Raw genomic sequence first — 17,091 nt, 5'->3', positions numbered from 1 at the left:
TCCGCACACCGATGGCCAGGCGCGGCTGGGCACGGGCCGAGGTGCCTCAGGAACTCGGGATCCCTCCTCCTCCAGACAAAGGAAGGGGCCTCTGCAGGCGCTCCGGATCCGTGCAGCTCCTCCTCCGCACACCGATGGCCAGGCGCGGCTGGGCACTACTTTTTCTTTAAAAGTGATGTGTTCTTTCTCTCCTTGTAGCAACTTTTAAGATTTCTTATTATCTTGATTTTTGGTATTTTGACTTTTGTTTTTGGTTTTATTTAAACTTTTGTAGTATACTGTTTGGTGTAATGCCTAACTATACCTTCTGTATTGAATCAATTTTGGAATGTTCTCAGCAACTTTAAAACCCTTTTCAAAATACTCTTTCTGTCTGTCTCTGCTTTATTATGACAGCAATTATATGTGTATTTTACTATATGATTTCTGTGTTTCTTATCTTCTGTTCTTGTTGTGGGTTTTTTTGTTTTGTTTTGTTTTGTTTTGTTTTGTTTGGTGTCTGTGTGGCAGGGTTCTGTTTCAGTTTAGACATTTTCTGCTTATTTTAGATTCACTAATCCCTTTTTTTGTTGTATTAACTTGGCTCTGGAAGGCGTCCACTAACTTCTTAAATGTTTCATTGTTTATTATTCATTTCTAAAATAACTAACAATGTTTAATGGATTTTATTTTTGTTGAAGTTTTCTTTTTTTATCTATTGTGAAAATTTTTATCTTTTTAAAAGATTATGTAGTTTTCTTTAAATTTTTGTCTTTTAACTGTATCATCTGTGTATGTCTTTGTATTTATTGTTTGTCTCTAGATTATTGGTCATACTTTGTGCTTTTTACCATACTTAAAATTGTTATCATAATAGTATTCTTTATAATGGAGAATTAGAAATTTATATAAATGTTATTTTTATTCAATTCTATTTTGGGGAGATTGTAGAACATGCTGATTATTCTCAGATTATGTATAATTTTGAAATCCAGTAGATTATGTTATGTGAATCAATCAACACCAAAAACTGTAATGGTTTTTCTTCTCTCATAGTCCCTCTCAAATCATTAGTGTGTATCTAAATGACAAATTATTCCTGACAGCTATAAATAGTCAGTTGACCATGCCAGTATTTGGTGCATATATACTTATAATTGTTATTGCTTCCTGTTGAATAGTTCCCATAAGCAATAGTGACTTTTTTTCTTCTGATCAGTTTTGGTTTATACTTTACTTTGTCTGAAAGTAGCACAGTAGCTATTTCTACTTGTGTTTGGTCTCCTTTTCTGCTTTTATTTTAGTAAATAGATTGTTTATGTCATTTGTGCTGTCTTCTGATTTTTTATTAATTCCAGTTAATCTTGCATTAGTTCATCTCATCTGGCAGCTGCTGGATTTCTTTTTTGTTTTCTCTTTTTTTGTTAAGGTATCTCTGAATAATCTATCTTTGACAGCAGCCCTGTATTTTATTTCTGACATTGTGTTCTCACAATGCTTACTTCTGTTGCCCCATATTTTCAATAGAAGTTTTAATCTTCTAGATTTCTGTTTGATATCTTTGGAAGGACTCTTAGTTCTGTGTGAAAGGAGTCATTCATGTTTTATTTTATTTTGTTTAGATTATCTAGTGTTCTTACTGTTTTTGATAAATTCACTTAACACTGTGTATGTTATCTGTTTAGTTATATCTTTTTTTGAGCTTGGTAAACACTTTGTTGGCCTGGGTTTTTTTTTTTTTTTTAATCTCATGTTATCTTATTGAATAATTCAGCTGTTTGATTTCCTCCCCCTTGATTTCCTATATATCAGCTTTGGGGCAGATGGGAGTTTTGGGAGGTGTTTTGTTGTCTTGGTTTCTTAGTGTTGTATTCTCTTGTTTATTATTCTGATGATTTTGGTACTTACGGTGGACTTCGTTGCTAGTGTGACAATTTCTTTATTTAATGTGTGCTTTTCAGTGATATACTCTGAACATAGTTAGGCTTTTGTCATTGTCCCAAGATCTGGCATACTTTTCTCTAGTTATTCAGACAAAATACCAAATGCCCAAAATGAAGCAAGGAAAGGTTTATTTAGCTTATAGTTTTTGGAGATTTCAGGCCATACTCAGATGACTCCCTCTCAGGTTGGCATGGCTGAGGTGCAGTTGTTTATGGTGGCTGCAAGCAACAAGAGCAAAAAGGGCAAAAGATGAAAATCATGCAGTCAGGTAATTGAGCCAGAACCCAGTTCTTTGGGCAGGAACTGTAGTATAATTAATGACAAATGCAATATGGGTATTGACAAACAGAGAAGAATCTATTAATAGCAACAAGTCTGCCAACCTGGAAGTAGCAACTAAATCAGCAATAGTAATAGTATTAAAGGTCAAACTGGATATTGGCATACCATAAAAGCCAATACTATAACACCTTTAAGTACTGATAGTTCTATAATTATTGTATAGTATAAATACTAATTGAAGCCATATATTTACATGAATCCTACTAAACACAGCAACTTTTCATTCACAAACAATAGAAAATAATTAAACAGTATTAGCATTTAGTTAACTATCTAAAAATTAATAATCTTAATGGTTATACTGGGTATGGAGGAATGCAAGAGTGAAAGGACAAAACTGAAAAATTAAGCTTTGGAAAATGATAAGGATGAGAGCACAGTGGGATAAAGGATAAAAAAGGGATTAAAAAACTAATAGAATTAGATAAGGTAGCGCAAAGAGCAAAAAAGAAAAGACGAAGAGGAGGAGAAAGAACATGTAAGAATTTTCAAAAAATAAAAAGAAGAAAAAAAGGCTAAAGGAAAAATTTCCAACCCCCAAAATCAAGCAAAGAAGAAAAAGGGGAGAAAATGATTTCTTCCAATTTGTCTTTGTATTTTTGGGTGATGTTTTTCTAGGATCTGATGGTTTGAAGTCCAGCAAGACATGGTTTTCTCTGCCTAGCCTTATGGCCCAAGCCTAGGCATATTCTTGGTCAAACTGGGAGTTGGGGAATGCAATAGAAAAAGCTGCTTGTCTGTGCTGGAAGTAAGTAGCAGGGCAAGAGTTCAGTCAAGCCACTATACTGAATGCCAACACTTTCAGACCTGTTTCTGTAAGCCATACTCACCAAGCCTGGCTTCTCACCATAAAGGGAAAGACCCTGTGTTCTTCTTGGACTGAGCTTAAACTTTTCATAGAGTTTATATATAGCTTGCACTGTGTTTGCAACTGTCTGTCTCTCGTGGCCATCTCTCACCCAGTCACCTTGTGAAGGTAACACTGGGAACCCTAAAGTGAACTTGAGTTTTAGTTGTTCTGAGGCTAGTCTTAAATAATCAGTTCCTTCCCCCAAAATATCCACCGAATAAACACTCTGGTAATATTGCAGTCACTGCACTGGATTCTTTCCATAACTTACCTTCTGTATAGATGGAATCAATTTAGAAATAAAACCCCACACTATTTTTGCTATTTACAATAGCCGTGGGCTGTGTAATTATAGTACTAATGAGTGCTAGCTCAGCTGGTTTGATCGATTGTTTCTCCCTGGAGCCAGGTCAAGCTTCTAGACTGCCTGGTTTTTTTTCTCTGTGTTGTGGACCATTCCTCTAACTTCTCTGTAATTTCTAATTTTCCTTTCATTCCTTTTTCTTCCTGGAGGTCTTCTTTTTCTTTTTCTTCTTCTGTTTTTTTTCTCTTTTATTCATGCAAAGTTTTTATTTTCAAGATGTCTGGATTCTGGGTCTAGAGAAAGGTTGTATTTTACTGCTGATCAGGACTCTACCACTTTGGTTCATCTAGAAATAGAACAGAATTTAGACTCATGTTTATTATTTTATATCTTGTGTTTAATACAAAGTCTGTGCTTCAATTATGGCTTGTTATTGAGATGTTGGCCTTGTTTATTGAATTTTAATGTTTAAAAGGCCTAAAAATCAATAAGTATGGATATTTGGAAAAAATTTTAAAAGCCAATTTTACCTCAAAACTCATTTTGATCATCAGTAGCTTAAATGAAATGTAAGCATACAGTAATTTTTCTTTCCTTTCTCTCTTTTTTGTTTAGTGAGTGATAGTTGCTTCAGGAATCTTGCAGAAGACCGTAGTGGGATAAATCTCAAAGATCTTGTACAAGATCCATCTCTGTGAGTATTTGGTTTTCAGTACTAAATAGAATCAAAAACTTCATTGTTAGTGTTACATTTTCAAAAGGGTTATAACTGACAGTGTATTTTTGGACCATTTCCTAGTTCTTAATAGTTTGTATTAAATATAGTGAAATTTGATGAAAGATTTTCTTTCCAGAAATAGAAATTTTATTAGGGATGATATCATTATTAAAAGTTGATTTTTAAGCATCAAGACTGGTGGCTAAAAAATGCTTGCCAGTGTTACTGTAGATAGTAGTGAAGCCTTGCTTGGGAAAGTAAGATCACACTTGTTTAATTAATATTAAGCTTCATTGACAATATTATGTCACTATTTTTAATTATAGCTAGAATTATAAAAATATTTATAATAACAATATGTAATTTAATATATTGCTTATCTTCCTAATATTCCACTTGAGAAAACTACACATAGTGATTTCAACAGTTTTATAGCTTTCAAGTTAAATTTTTTGCTCATGAGTCATTCCTATTCCTACTCAGCACTACTCTGGTATCACTTTCTATTTTATGTATCAAATATAGTTTGACACTTTTATGATTACTTACAAACTGTGTGTATTTGAATATATTCGCCAAATGGACCAACTTGCATTTAAAATAATAAATTAAAAAAGAAAGATAAGCCTGGGCAGCAGGAAAAAGAAACTTGATGGTGCTTTGGTTATTGATACACGATGCATGAAATAAAGTATATTAAAATAAAAAGCCTTCTCAATTACATATAATCTACCATTTTACAAATTAAACTAATAAAATCACTGAGAATTTTGTGAATAATAAAACAACATAAGAATATCTAGAAATTGGGGCTGGGGATTTAGATCAGCGGCATAAGCACCTGCCTTGCAAGCAGGCGGTCATGAGTTCGATCCCCGGTACTGGTTAAAAAAAAAAATCTAGAAATTAAGATTGTTAATTTATTAGTGATTGATCATTTAAAAACTATCACAAGAGTGCTGAAACGTAGAACATTTAAATTCACATTGTAATAAGTTCAGAATTTTTTCAAATCTGTTCCATTTTTTTCTTGATTTTCCTCAGTGAAAAGAGTATTGTGAATATTCTTTCTCAGATGATTTTTATTCATTTGAAAGTTGATAGTTGGCTTTTCAAGATTTATAAGTCAGTCCATGAGGATGTACTTATACCTATTAAATGCATACTGAATAACATTTACTTTTTGAAGAGTCCTAGTTCTTTTGTAAATATGAGAAGCTATAATTTCTTTAAAAGATGTCAGCCACACAAATGAATAAAATAAATTTTCTCATAGTAATTATATAGTAAGGTATATTTTTACTACACTATGATTATATATCTGTTTAATGCAATATTGGAATATAAAATATGTTCATAAGATATTTAATGATATAGAAAGTGTGAAGAATTATACTTAAGTAATGAATTATATCACCTTTAGGGTATACTTGCCAGTCAGGTGCTTATGCTGCTGAGCTAAATCCCCAACCCCTAAAACCTTTTTAAGAATTAAAAGAGAAAACAAGTGAAAAGAACTAGAAAAATCCATTGTGTTCATGGTACTGACTCTGTTTATAGCAGATGGTGGTGAGGAATGTGATTGATTGTTGGTTTTGTAGATATATATATATATCATTTAATTTGTAAAAGCTCTTACAATTTAGGAACATCTTTGATATATGTTGGATAAGACTATTAGGGGAAGAATTAGTTGCTTAAATCATGGATTTGGTTATATCTGAATGCTAGACATGTAACTCAGAATACAGAATATTTGTAGTTTTTCCTTCTAACCATACAGGGAAATGTGTTTATCCATCACATTATATTTTTCCTTTCATCTCCATTACTAGACATTTGGGTACCTCTTATCTTTTGGTTATTGTGATTAACTCACCTGAGAATATGGGTTACAGATATTTCTTTAGGATATATATCCAGAACAAAAACTTCATTGTTTTTCATGGCAGCTAGCAATATATGAGGATTCCAATTTCTCTACACTTTCCCCAATACTTGTTGTTTGTTTTGATAATAGCAATTTTAATGGGTATGATGTGATAACATCCAAATGAGTGTTCTTAGTATTTTTAATTGAACTTCACATACATCTTTTTTTAATAATGGCTTTTATGTGACTTGTCATGACAATAAAGAAAAATGGGTGGTTTTTATTCATCACTATGGTATGTACTGTGAAATAAACTATAACACTGCATTACTTCAAACAAAGTCTGTTTCCTATTACTACAAGGATTAAAAACACAAGTACGTAGTAATTTTGTAACCATAGCATTTTGATACACTAATTTTTCTATTTTGTATTGCTTGACTTGATGTATATTAGTACTGTACTAATTATACCATGTTAATAAAGAATTGCTTTATAAGGGAAAAAACTTTTTAATTACTAGTTACTAGCTTAGAAATGCAGCATACTGTTCATAGAAACACTAGCAACTACCTGCTAGTTAAAATATATTTTGATGGTACAGATCATTAATAATAATGATATTTTATGTTAAAGAAGAGATGAAATTAGATAAAATAGTTGTATCTAATTATACATTTCTTAGACATAAAAATGTCATTAACTTTTATGTAATTTACAAATTTTACCACTTTAAGTAGAAACTTTATTGTTTTGGTGGTTCTGAATCATAGCCTCATCTCACAGAGTACACTTGTCATCACATTACATTCTGATTAAATGATATTTTGATACCTTGGTTCATGACATTAAGTGTGAAGGAAAGGCAGGATTGCTTTCGGTAAAGCAATCATCTCTAAATATAGCCTGTGCTTATCTGTTGGTGTTAAGAGAGGTTGCTATGGTGAAATGAATTTTTTGAAAATGCCGGTCAGCACAAGATAAACATTAAGTTCTGAAGTGATTGCTTCCCACAGAGATGTATATTCTCATTCTGCATTTTTCAGGTAGACAAATTTAATGTTTTTACATATTATTTATAAAAATTCAGTTTATTGTATCTTTGAGGCCTTTATGATTTACTAAAGAAAATTAAAGAGTTTTTATATTTTTATTATTTCTTTCTCTGTGTATGAATTTTACTTGGTACAAAAATGTATTTTTCTAGTGGCAGCATTTTAAACAACATTGTCTTTTTTCTTTCCATTTCACATTGGATAGTTCTGTTAAATCTAAGAGAGCTATCAAAATTGTCTTGTGTATAGTAATGTCTAACCATAAGATTTCATGCCCCTTTTTTTCTTGTCTTTTTTCTTTCTTTCTTTCTTTCTTTTTTTTTTTTTTTTTTTTTTAATATTTTTGAGACAGAGTCCTACTATGTAGCCCAGGCTGGCCTTGAACTCATGGTGATCCTCTTGTCTCAACATCCCTAGTGCTGAGATTACAGGCATGTGGCTACCATCCCCAGCCTTTATTATGTTAATCAGGTTCTTTTTTGTTCCTTGATAGATTATATACTTTTTGTTCTATAAAGTATATATTGGCACACTACAGTTTCATCTAGACTGGTATGTCAGTATTTTGGCACAGTTTCATGTTATAGCTATAAACTCAAAGATATAACTAGTTTTTTGAAGATGTCTTCATTTTTATATGTTCCTGATAGTGTATGCTCAATTTTTAGTGGATATTCATTTTTATAATTTATTTAATCCAAAATTATCATGCAGCACTAAAGTTCTGTAGCAGTTGGATTCATTTTAAGAAACATACAATGAAAACTGATAATATGTGTTTTGTCCCTGAGTTGTAAATATTCCCAGTTCAGTATTCTAAAATAATTATGAAACAGAGAGGTGAAACAATATGATATCTGAGCAGAATACTGTAATGAATATCTCTCTATAGGCACACCAAATTGAAGAGCTACTACACTGCCTTTGCCAGCGCTAAGAAAATCAAGTGAGAGAGCATAGTGCCTACTTTTAGTACAGTGAATGAAAAGAAATACTGAAGAGGGGAGGAAAAAAAGAGTTACTTATTTCACCATAAGCAGCCCAGTGTGGAGTGACAAGCCTTGCGTTTGGAGGAGGTAAATTAAGCCAGATCCTAGACTTGAAGCACAGTAACAAGCCCACTACGTGAAACCTAGTGCAACGTGCCATGATCACTATGCCAGGCCAATTCCCTGAACCCAGACACTGGAACTTCATTAGACCAGGTGGTTGACTGTAATTATTATCACACCTTCTTCAAATTGGGGAGAAAGAGTAGAAAGTAACATTTTATGTTGTGGGAAGCAGATCATGAAAATGTAGAGATTTGTCTTAGAGCTGTGTGCCAGGCAGTCTTGTAGAGTACCAGTACCCTGTAGAAACTGACATGCCAGGCAGTCTTATAGAGTACCAGTACCCTATAGAAACTGACATATACAATTACAATTAAGGGTTCACATATAGTGCCTCTCGATAAGGCCTGTCACCAGATAAAAACATCAGCACTAATAGGACAAATTTACATTTCGACTAGCGATATTTCCAACGTTGGAGCAAGCCTGGAACATATTCATCCTTTTCATAAGACTTTACAGGTCCCTGTGACTATGATACTCATGTTATGACTCAGCTTAGCATGAGTGTAGGTGGCCAAGAGACTCCCTTTATCAACACTGCCTTGATGTCAGGAAGCATTGCTCTTGCAAGGCACCATTCAATGAGAGAACGACTGGCTAGCAAACACAAAACTTTGACCTAAAACCTAATACTGGGATAGTGAGACTTAACACTGAACAAATTCCAACAGCTAGCATCTCCAGGCCTGTCTACAGATGCTGGAATAGCTCTAGTGCCAAAAGAAGACAATTCTCAACCTGTCAAACTTGGATCCCAACAAGGTAACTTGTGGTTGGTTGCAGAGGCCTCAAGTCCACTTAAGCATAGTACTATGAGCTTGGTCCTGCCAGTGTTCTAGTATTGGCAGGATGTGTTTTCAGAGTTCAGTGACACAGCTTGTTGTTACTGATAGCTACAAGAATGACATAGTTGCCTGGGGTTGGCTCATTCATGGTGATTCTGTGAAGAGCCAGGTACAGTCCCTCAGTGACTAGCCACTGGGCAGCAACTATGGGTCAGGCTTGTGTAACTTCACAAGCAAGAGGCTTGTGAGACAACATACTTTTTTTAGGTACTCTCCTACTTCTAAACATCATGTCAGTTGTGTATGTGGGACACATCCAAGCTTGGGTTGCCTAGTACTGAAACAGTGACAACACAAGAGCAGACTCCTGGATAAGATAAACCAGTACAAAATTTATTGCTGGAATAGCAGAACTGACTAAAAGCCCTGAAAACATAAGTAGCTTACTTAGAATTTCTAGCAAGATAAGCACAAGTAAAGTCATGTTAGGAAGACTGGGAGACGTATCTAATTCCTTGATGCCCTAATAATATCATGCCCTAAGCATCAATAGCTTTTAAGAAACCATACCCTCACTGAATATCAAAATAAAGTACTAGAAGCTGGCTAGACAATATTCAATCTGGGTTAATGTTATAAGAGACTAAAACGCTATTTTAAACTCAGTGAGCTTGAGGACAACAGAAACGTTAACAAAATGATAGAAACAATTTTAAAAAATCCTTAAGCCAGGAAATACATTCAGTGAAATTAAAAATGTGATAAACAGCATCAACCTCAGTGTAAATCAAAATACAAGAAAGAATTAGCACAAGAGGTTATTTGAGAACGTGGAGGAGAAAAAGTAAAAAATAAACAGGCATGAAGAAAGCTTACATGAACATTAGTAAAGAACTAAAAGAACAAATACTTGCAGTGTCGCAATTCAGAAGAATATGACAATATGAAAAGGGTAGAAAGTCTATTTTAAAACTGAAACAGAAAACTTCCCAAACCTAAAAAAAGAATGCAAATATCCAAAATCAGAAGGTAAAAGGCCACTAGTTAGATCTAACTCAACCAGGTCTACCAGTCTTATATACAAACTGTCAGTCATGAAAGATAAAATCCTAAAAATTTCAAGGAAAAAGAAACAATACAAAGGACTCTCTGTTCACCTGAAAACAGAATTATAAAGAGAAACCTTACAGGCTAGGACAGTGGCATGAGGTGTTGAAAGGACCAAAGTGGAAAACAAAAACATTTAACCATAAACACCATACCTAGCAAATCTATACTTTAGCAATAAAGGCAAGATAAAGACATTTATAAACAAACTCAGGATGCTCTAGTACTACATTATTATAAGTATTCAAGCCATTTATAATCTTCAGCATGAACTTTAAAATTAAAAAAATTAAAAGTAACAAATACATTAATATGTCAAAATATATACAGAGATATAAAATGGAGCTTGAAAAATTCAAAATGAGAGTTGAATGAAAGTACAGCATTTGTTCATATTTTTTCTATATGTTTCAGTTCTTTTTGATCACTTTACATTGTTGTTATTTAAGAGTACCGCACTATAATCAATATGTTTTAGAACCAAACTACATCACTAAAAAAACTACAAAATGGCTATTATTGATCAATAATTACTGATCATTATTTACACTGTAAATATATTAACATCACTATTTACAATTCACACTGTAGCTGCATGGATTAAAACAAATGCCCACGTGTATGTTTCTTACAGAAAACTTATTTTACTTTAGCGTACACACATACACTGAAAATAAAGGAATGAAATAAGATAGTCTATGCCAATGGAATCCCAAAGAAATGTGATGTAGTTCTACATATCAGATAAAATGTGCTCTAAATCAAAACCAAAAAGAAACAAAATCATGATAGAATGATAAAGGAATCAATTCAGAAAGGATAAATAAGTTTTAAGTATGTATCCAATATCTGAGCACTTAAATGTACACTACAAAGCAAATATTAATAGACTTAATCATCGATATTGAGTCCACTACAAAAATACTGGGGACTAATACCCTCCTTTAATCAATGGATTGATATCTAGACATAGAAGTCAACAAAGATACAACAGAGTTAAAATTGTGCCTTAGATGAAATGGACCTATTAGAAATTATATACTCTTGCACCCAACTGCTTATAAATGCACATTTTTCTTAGCATATGGAATATTCTATTCCATCGTCTATTTCTGTGGCAATATGTTTTTCTGTTTCTCCCTGTGATTTGTAGTATTTTGAAATCAGGTGCTGTGATGCCTCCAGTATTACTCTTTGCTCAGGACTGGTTTTGCTATTCTGGATCTTTTGTTTTTTCATGGGACTTTTATGATTATTTTTCTAAGTTTTTTGAAGCATGATGTATACAGATAGGTTTTGAAACACAACCATTTAACACAGTTTAACAGCCCATAAACAAGGAAGGTTCTTTTATTTTCTAGTCATCTTCAATTTCTTTCTGCAGTGGGCAGTAATTTTTATTATAGTGGGTTTTAATCATCTTGATTAGGCTAATTCCTGGCTCATTCATTAATTCATTCAAAGCTACTGTGAATGAAATTATTTTACTGATTTACTTTGTGACAGTTCATTATTGGTATATAGGGAAGCCATTTTTTGTTTGTTTATTTTATATTCTTCCACTGTTAAGAATTTGTCTAAAAAAACCTAGGAATCTTCTGGTAGAGTTTTTAAAATCATCCATGTAAAGGATGATGTTAACTAAAAGTAGTGATAATTTGACTTCTTCCTTTCTTGTTTGATCTCTTATATTTCTTTTATACTCATGGTAGGAGATTGGAAAGCTTTCTAAGAACATCCTTTTCTTTAAATAAGAAAAGGATGCTTTTTTCACCACTTTTATTCAGCATACTATAGGACATCCTAAATAGAGCAGTCCAGAGAAAAAATTACAGGGAATTTAAATTGAAAAAGAAGTCAGCTTCACATTGTTCGTAGATGTCATGATCCTATGTACAGAAAATCCCCAAAATCCTACCAAACAATTACTGAATTTAATAATCAGTGAAGTTACAGGATACCATATCAGCATGCAAAAACAGTATTGTTTCTGTATACCAATGATTTTTGTGAAATAAAATAAAAATGTAGCTGGAAGAATAAAACAAAACCCTAGAAATTAGCTTATGCAGAGAGTTGAAAGACTCTACAATGAAAATTGTAAGACATGGATGAAAGAAATCAAAGAAGACATAAAAAATGAAAGGCATGATACATCTATGAATAGGAACAATCAGTATTGCTAAAATGTCTATACTACCTCAAAGTATCTCCAGATTAGATACAATCCCTACCAAAGTAGCTATGAAATTTTTTACCTTAGCAGAAAAAAAATTCTAACATTTGTAAGGAACAACATAGAAAGCTAAATAGCCAAAGTAAGCTTGAACAAAAGGAATAAAGCACAAGGCAGTCAGTGTACTGTTTTACTTTATATTACAAAGAGTCAAAACAGGATACATAAAAATAGATATGTAGAGCAGTGGAACAAAATGGGGAGCCTATAAATAGCCCGTACATCTACAACCAACTGAGTTTTTTCTTTTCCTTTTTTATTTTTCCCTACTGATTATTGAAATGAAAGCTTTCTGCTTGTCAAGGACTGGGTTTCTCAGAGTTGCTCAGGCTTTCCTAGAACTCACAATCCTCCTGTCTCAACCTTCTGAGTAGCTAGGATTACAGGTGTGTACCACTGTATCCTTGGGTAGACAACTGACTTTTGACAAGGTTGTTAAGAATACATATTAGAGAAAGGACAGTTGTTTTTTTTTTTTCAATAAATGGTGTTGAGAAAGTTGTATATCCATATGCAGTTGAATAAAGCTAGACATCAAAATGCATTACAAACTTTAAATACAAGACATGAAACTAATTATTATTAGTAATTAGAAAAAAATGGTGGGGGTGACTTCTTGACATTTGAATGGACAGGGATTTTTTGCAGAAGACTTAAACAGTAGAGAAAAAAAAAAGACAAAAAGAAAACAAAAGGAATTGTATCCAACTAAACAGCTTCTGCTTACAAAAAAGAAAATAAGCAACAAAGTAAGGGGGCAACCATGGTAGTTACTTTGAGTGTCAAGTTGATTAAATGAGAAACATCTGGGAATTAGTAAAGCACATCTCTGAGTATATCTGTCAGGGTGTTTCCAGATGATTGCCATGTGGGACAAGTAAACTCAAGGAGAGGCCCAAGTTGAATGTGGATAGATGATTCAGTAGGCTGGAATCTAGAGGTAACACCACAGAAGAAGGAGTAAGCCTGCCAGCAAAGGCTTTTCTTCTCCTTTCTGGCCACCGTGAAGTAAGCAGATTTTATCTTCCTCTTTCTGCATGATTTACTGCCCCACCACAGGCCTCAAAATGATGGAAGTTGCTGTGAACCAAGAACTCTCACACTGTGAGGCAGAATAAACCCTTTCATTGTTTATTTCCCAAGGTATGTTTCACAGGGATGGAAAACTGTGTAGCACAATGATTAAGAGAATGAGAAAAATATTTGCAAACTATATATTTGATAAAAGAGTAGGTATTCAGAATATAAAAGGAACTCCTAAAACGATATTAAACAGGAAAAAAGTTATAGTTAAAAATTAGTAATGATAGCATTAGGCTTTTATCAAAGAAGACAAATAATAACTCGGTACATTAAGCAATTCTCACAACACAAATAATTAAGGATATGCAAGTCAAAACTACAATGACATATCACCTCATATTAGGAAGAATGACAATTACCAAAAAGACTAATGGTGAAAAATGCTGGCAAGGATGTGTAGAATTGGTTGAACTGTGAATTAATGCAGTCATTGTGGAATAAAGTATGGCAATTTTTCAAAAATAAAGAAATAAAACTATGGTGTGACCCTATAATTCCACTACTGGGAAAAGAGATCAGTCTGTCACAGAGACATCTCCAGTCCCATGTTTATTACAGCACTATTCACATCAGCAAGAAGTGGAAATAACCTAAGTGCTCATTAATGAATGAGTGGATAGAGCAAATGTGTTACATATAGCAGGGTATACTGTATCCATCCCTAAAAAAAGAGTGAAATTGTTATGCGTATTGTGAGAAAAAGGAACTAGAAATCATTGTCTTAAAGTAACATAAATTAGGCACAGAAAGACAAGTACCAGATGATCTTACTTATATGGAATCTAAGATGTTGATCTCATAGAAATTGACAGAATGGTGCTTATTAGAGACCAGGGAAAATGAAGTCAAACACAGGGAAGGATGATAAAGTTTAAGGAGTAGGGAGAGAGAGAGAGAGAGAGAGAGAGAGAGAGAGAGAGAGAGAGAAAGAGAGAATAAACAGCTCTCATATGCTGTTGTACACTTGGGTGATTAAACTGAGAAGAAAAAATTTTGTAAGTTTTAGCTATAAAAATCATCTGTTTATTATGAAATCAAGTGTGGTAAAAAAATCATCTGTTTGCAGCGATACATACTTTTAATCAAATTTATCCTTTATGTAATATGTGCATTATTAAAACCGTACATTGTACTTCATTAAAAGTGCAATGTTTGTTTTTTTATTCATCAGTGATAAAGTAAATAAACTTTTAAATGGAAAATAAATTTTTAATAAAATAATGTATTATTTTAGTTGATTCTTTCATTTTCAGGGATTAAATATTTAATTCAGGCTTATTTAAAAAGAAAATTATGCTCAACTGGCTGTATAACCAAGGAATTCTCCAAAATGTTGAAAGAGCTTCAGGTACCATTTAAGTGTGGGAACCTCAAGAAGTAAAAATATTATGGGGTTTTTGTCATCAAATTTTTGTCTTTTGTTCTCTACTATGATCTGTTCTCATCTTTGTTGGCTTTAGTTTCACAGACTTTTTACGCGGAACTGGAAAGATGGCTGCTAACTTACTTTAATTCCCTTTCCCTTCCTTCTAGCTTCAGGAGCTCCATAAACTATAAGATCCCATGAAAGTGTACGATTTCACTGGTGGTAGGCCATTTCACTTACCCATTGTGGGGCAAAGCTGGGAGCTAGAATGGTGAAGATACTCTTAACTAAATGTGGGGAAATGCAGTCCTCAAAGAAAAAGAAAAGTCCAGTGTATTCATTGTCAGTGTTTAAAAAGAATTTATACTTTGACAAGAATTGTTACCACTTCTAAATAGAACATTTTCTTGCCTTCATGTAGTGTCTTCATAAATATTGATACGATAGCTATAATTATAATGCACTGTATATTTTAGTTGATCAGCAATTGTTGTATTTGCTGACATTGTCTAAATGATAACATACTTGCACAAATGTAAAGGTACTCACATGAGTTCTTTTTACTTTATTACAACTGAGTGCACAAGCAGGTAAAATAACAGATTATTTCTACTTTTTCGTATTTTCAGTTTTCTTTAAATGAGGAAATTTACAGCTGTAAACCAAAAAAATAAAAAGAGTGAAACAGTTTCACCATGAAACCTTAACTCTAGGGAATATTATTTTAGAGACTTTCAACAATTTAATTGCAATACTGTTGAAGGATTTCAAGAGGAAGCAATCTTTGACACAAAACTTCTGTTACAAAGAAAGAAAATAAAATCAGAGAAGGGAGGGAAAGTAAGAGAGAAGAAAGAAGGAAAAAGCTGGAGGAGAGAGATTAATTATGAGAAGGAATACAAATTTCATGAATTTGTTAGTCTTTTTGGAAATACAAATTGGCTGAAGATGAATTAGGTTATAGGAAGTTAAAAATTAATGTTTAAAACAAGTTTTTTTATGTCCATGATTGCCCTCTTTGCCTAAATTTGTTGTATATTGCTATATAACAAATTACCACAAACTTACTTGCTTAAAACTTTCTTACTGTCATATATTATTATCTCATGGGTTGAAAAACAAGGGTTTTATGCACAATTTAATGTCTTCCTAATCATAAGATTGTATACTGTTAACTGTATTATATTTTGTTGGTTAGAACCAAGTGACAGGTTTGCCTGTACTCAGGAGGTAGAGATTATACACTGATTTGAACTAAAAATTTAGCAATTATTTGGCAATCATTTGGCCACTAGTTTTGAAAATTTCATTTCTACTATGAAAGCCACATTTGTGACTATTAAATTTAATTATTTCTTTGACTCATTTATATCAGTGACTCAGTCTAAGTAAGCAGACTCAAGAAAACCATTAAGGACAGGTCGTAGTTTGTCTGGGTATCTTTTTAAACATAACACCAGGAACTGAAAGGAGTATTACAGATACAGTGTGGCTGTACTGAGGAGACTGAAACTTTTGCAGAAATCATGTCTTTTGTCTTTCCTTTTTAGAGATGTAAACAGTTATACTGAGATAGAAATTACTTACCATGCAAGTACCCATTTTAAATTTATACTTCAGTAGTTTTTAGGGTATTCACAGGGTTATATAACTGTCACCACTCTCAGTTGTAGAATACTTTCAGCTCCCAAAAAGAAATCTGAACCTTTAGCAGCTATTCTTATTTTCCTTCTACTGTCTCATCCAGACACTGGTAATCTGTTCTGTCTTTATGTTTGCCTATGTAAAACATTGCCTGAATAATATCATACAATTGTGATATTTTGTGAATGGCTTCATTAATTTAAATTAGTATTTTCAAGGTTTATACATACAGCATGTGAGCCCTTTATTCTGCTTTGTTGTTGAATATTCCATTGTATGAATATACCTCATTGGAGACAATAAAGTGGTGGCTTGCTAGGTAACTCTCTGGGAAAAACAGCTCAGATGCTGGAATTTGAAAACATGGAGAGGGCTGGACGAGTGGAGAGGGATTCTCACGACCCTTCCCAAGAAACTGAAGGAGAAAGGAAAATGGGAAGAGGAAGGAAAGAGGTGGGTGGAGGGCTGGAACGGGACTCACTTACTAAGACCCATCCCTTGTTGTGCTGCGCTCGCCTTTGAATCGGACGATTGAAGGTTGCGCTGAAGCCACTGCTACCAATAAACGGGAGTTGGTGAGTCCCAGGCCCTTAGTGGGAGGATGCGGCACAGCGTGGAGTGGAGCCAAGGTGGAAAGCTACATTAATTCTTTGTGAGTGCTGGAAATTGGGTCCCACGGCAGACGTGACT

The 17,091-nt window shown here is 33.4% G+C and overlaps 1 protein-coding gene across 25 annotated transcripts in view; it reads left to right on the top strand.

Moving 5' to 3' along the window:
* Gphn (gephyrin) overlaps positions 1-17,091 on the top strand; it is a 531,921-nt gene that overhangs the window by 128,969 nt on the left and 385,861 nt on the right. For 24 of the 25 annotated variants that reach the window (XM_063241465.1, XM_063241478.1, XM_063241474.1 and 21 more), the window contains one exon: positions 4,035-4,113. In XM_063241465.1, the coding sequence (XP_063097535.1) occupies positions 4,035-4,113 (79 nt within the window). Of the gene's footprint in view, positions 1-4,034; positions 4,114-17,091 lie in introns of those variants that run through there. The other variant, XM_063241480.1, reaches the window with a different exon arrangement.

Source organism: Cavia porcellus, unplaced genomic scaffold (genome assembly GCF_034190915.1).
Source record: "Cavia porcellus strain 051 isolate PalLab524CR breed Dunkin Hartley unplaced genomic scaffold, mCavPor4.1 scaffold_31, whole genome shotgun sequence".
NCBI classification, from domain to species: Eukaryota; Metazoa; Chordata; class Mammalia; order Rodentia; family Caviidae; genus Cavia; species Cavia porcellus.
This window is presented reverse-complemented; position numbering and strand designations above follow the sequence as displayed.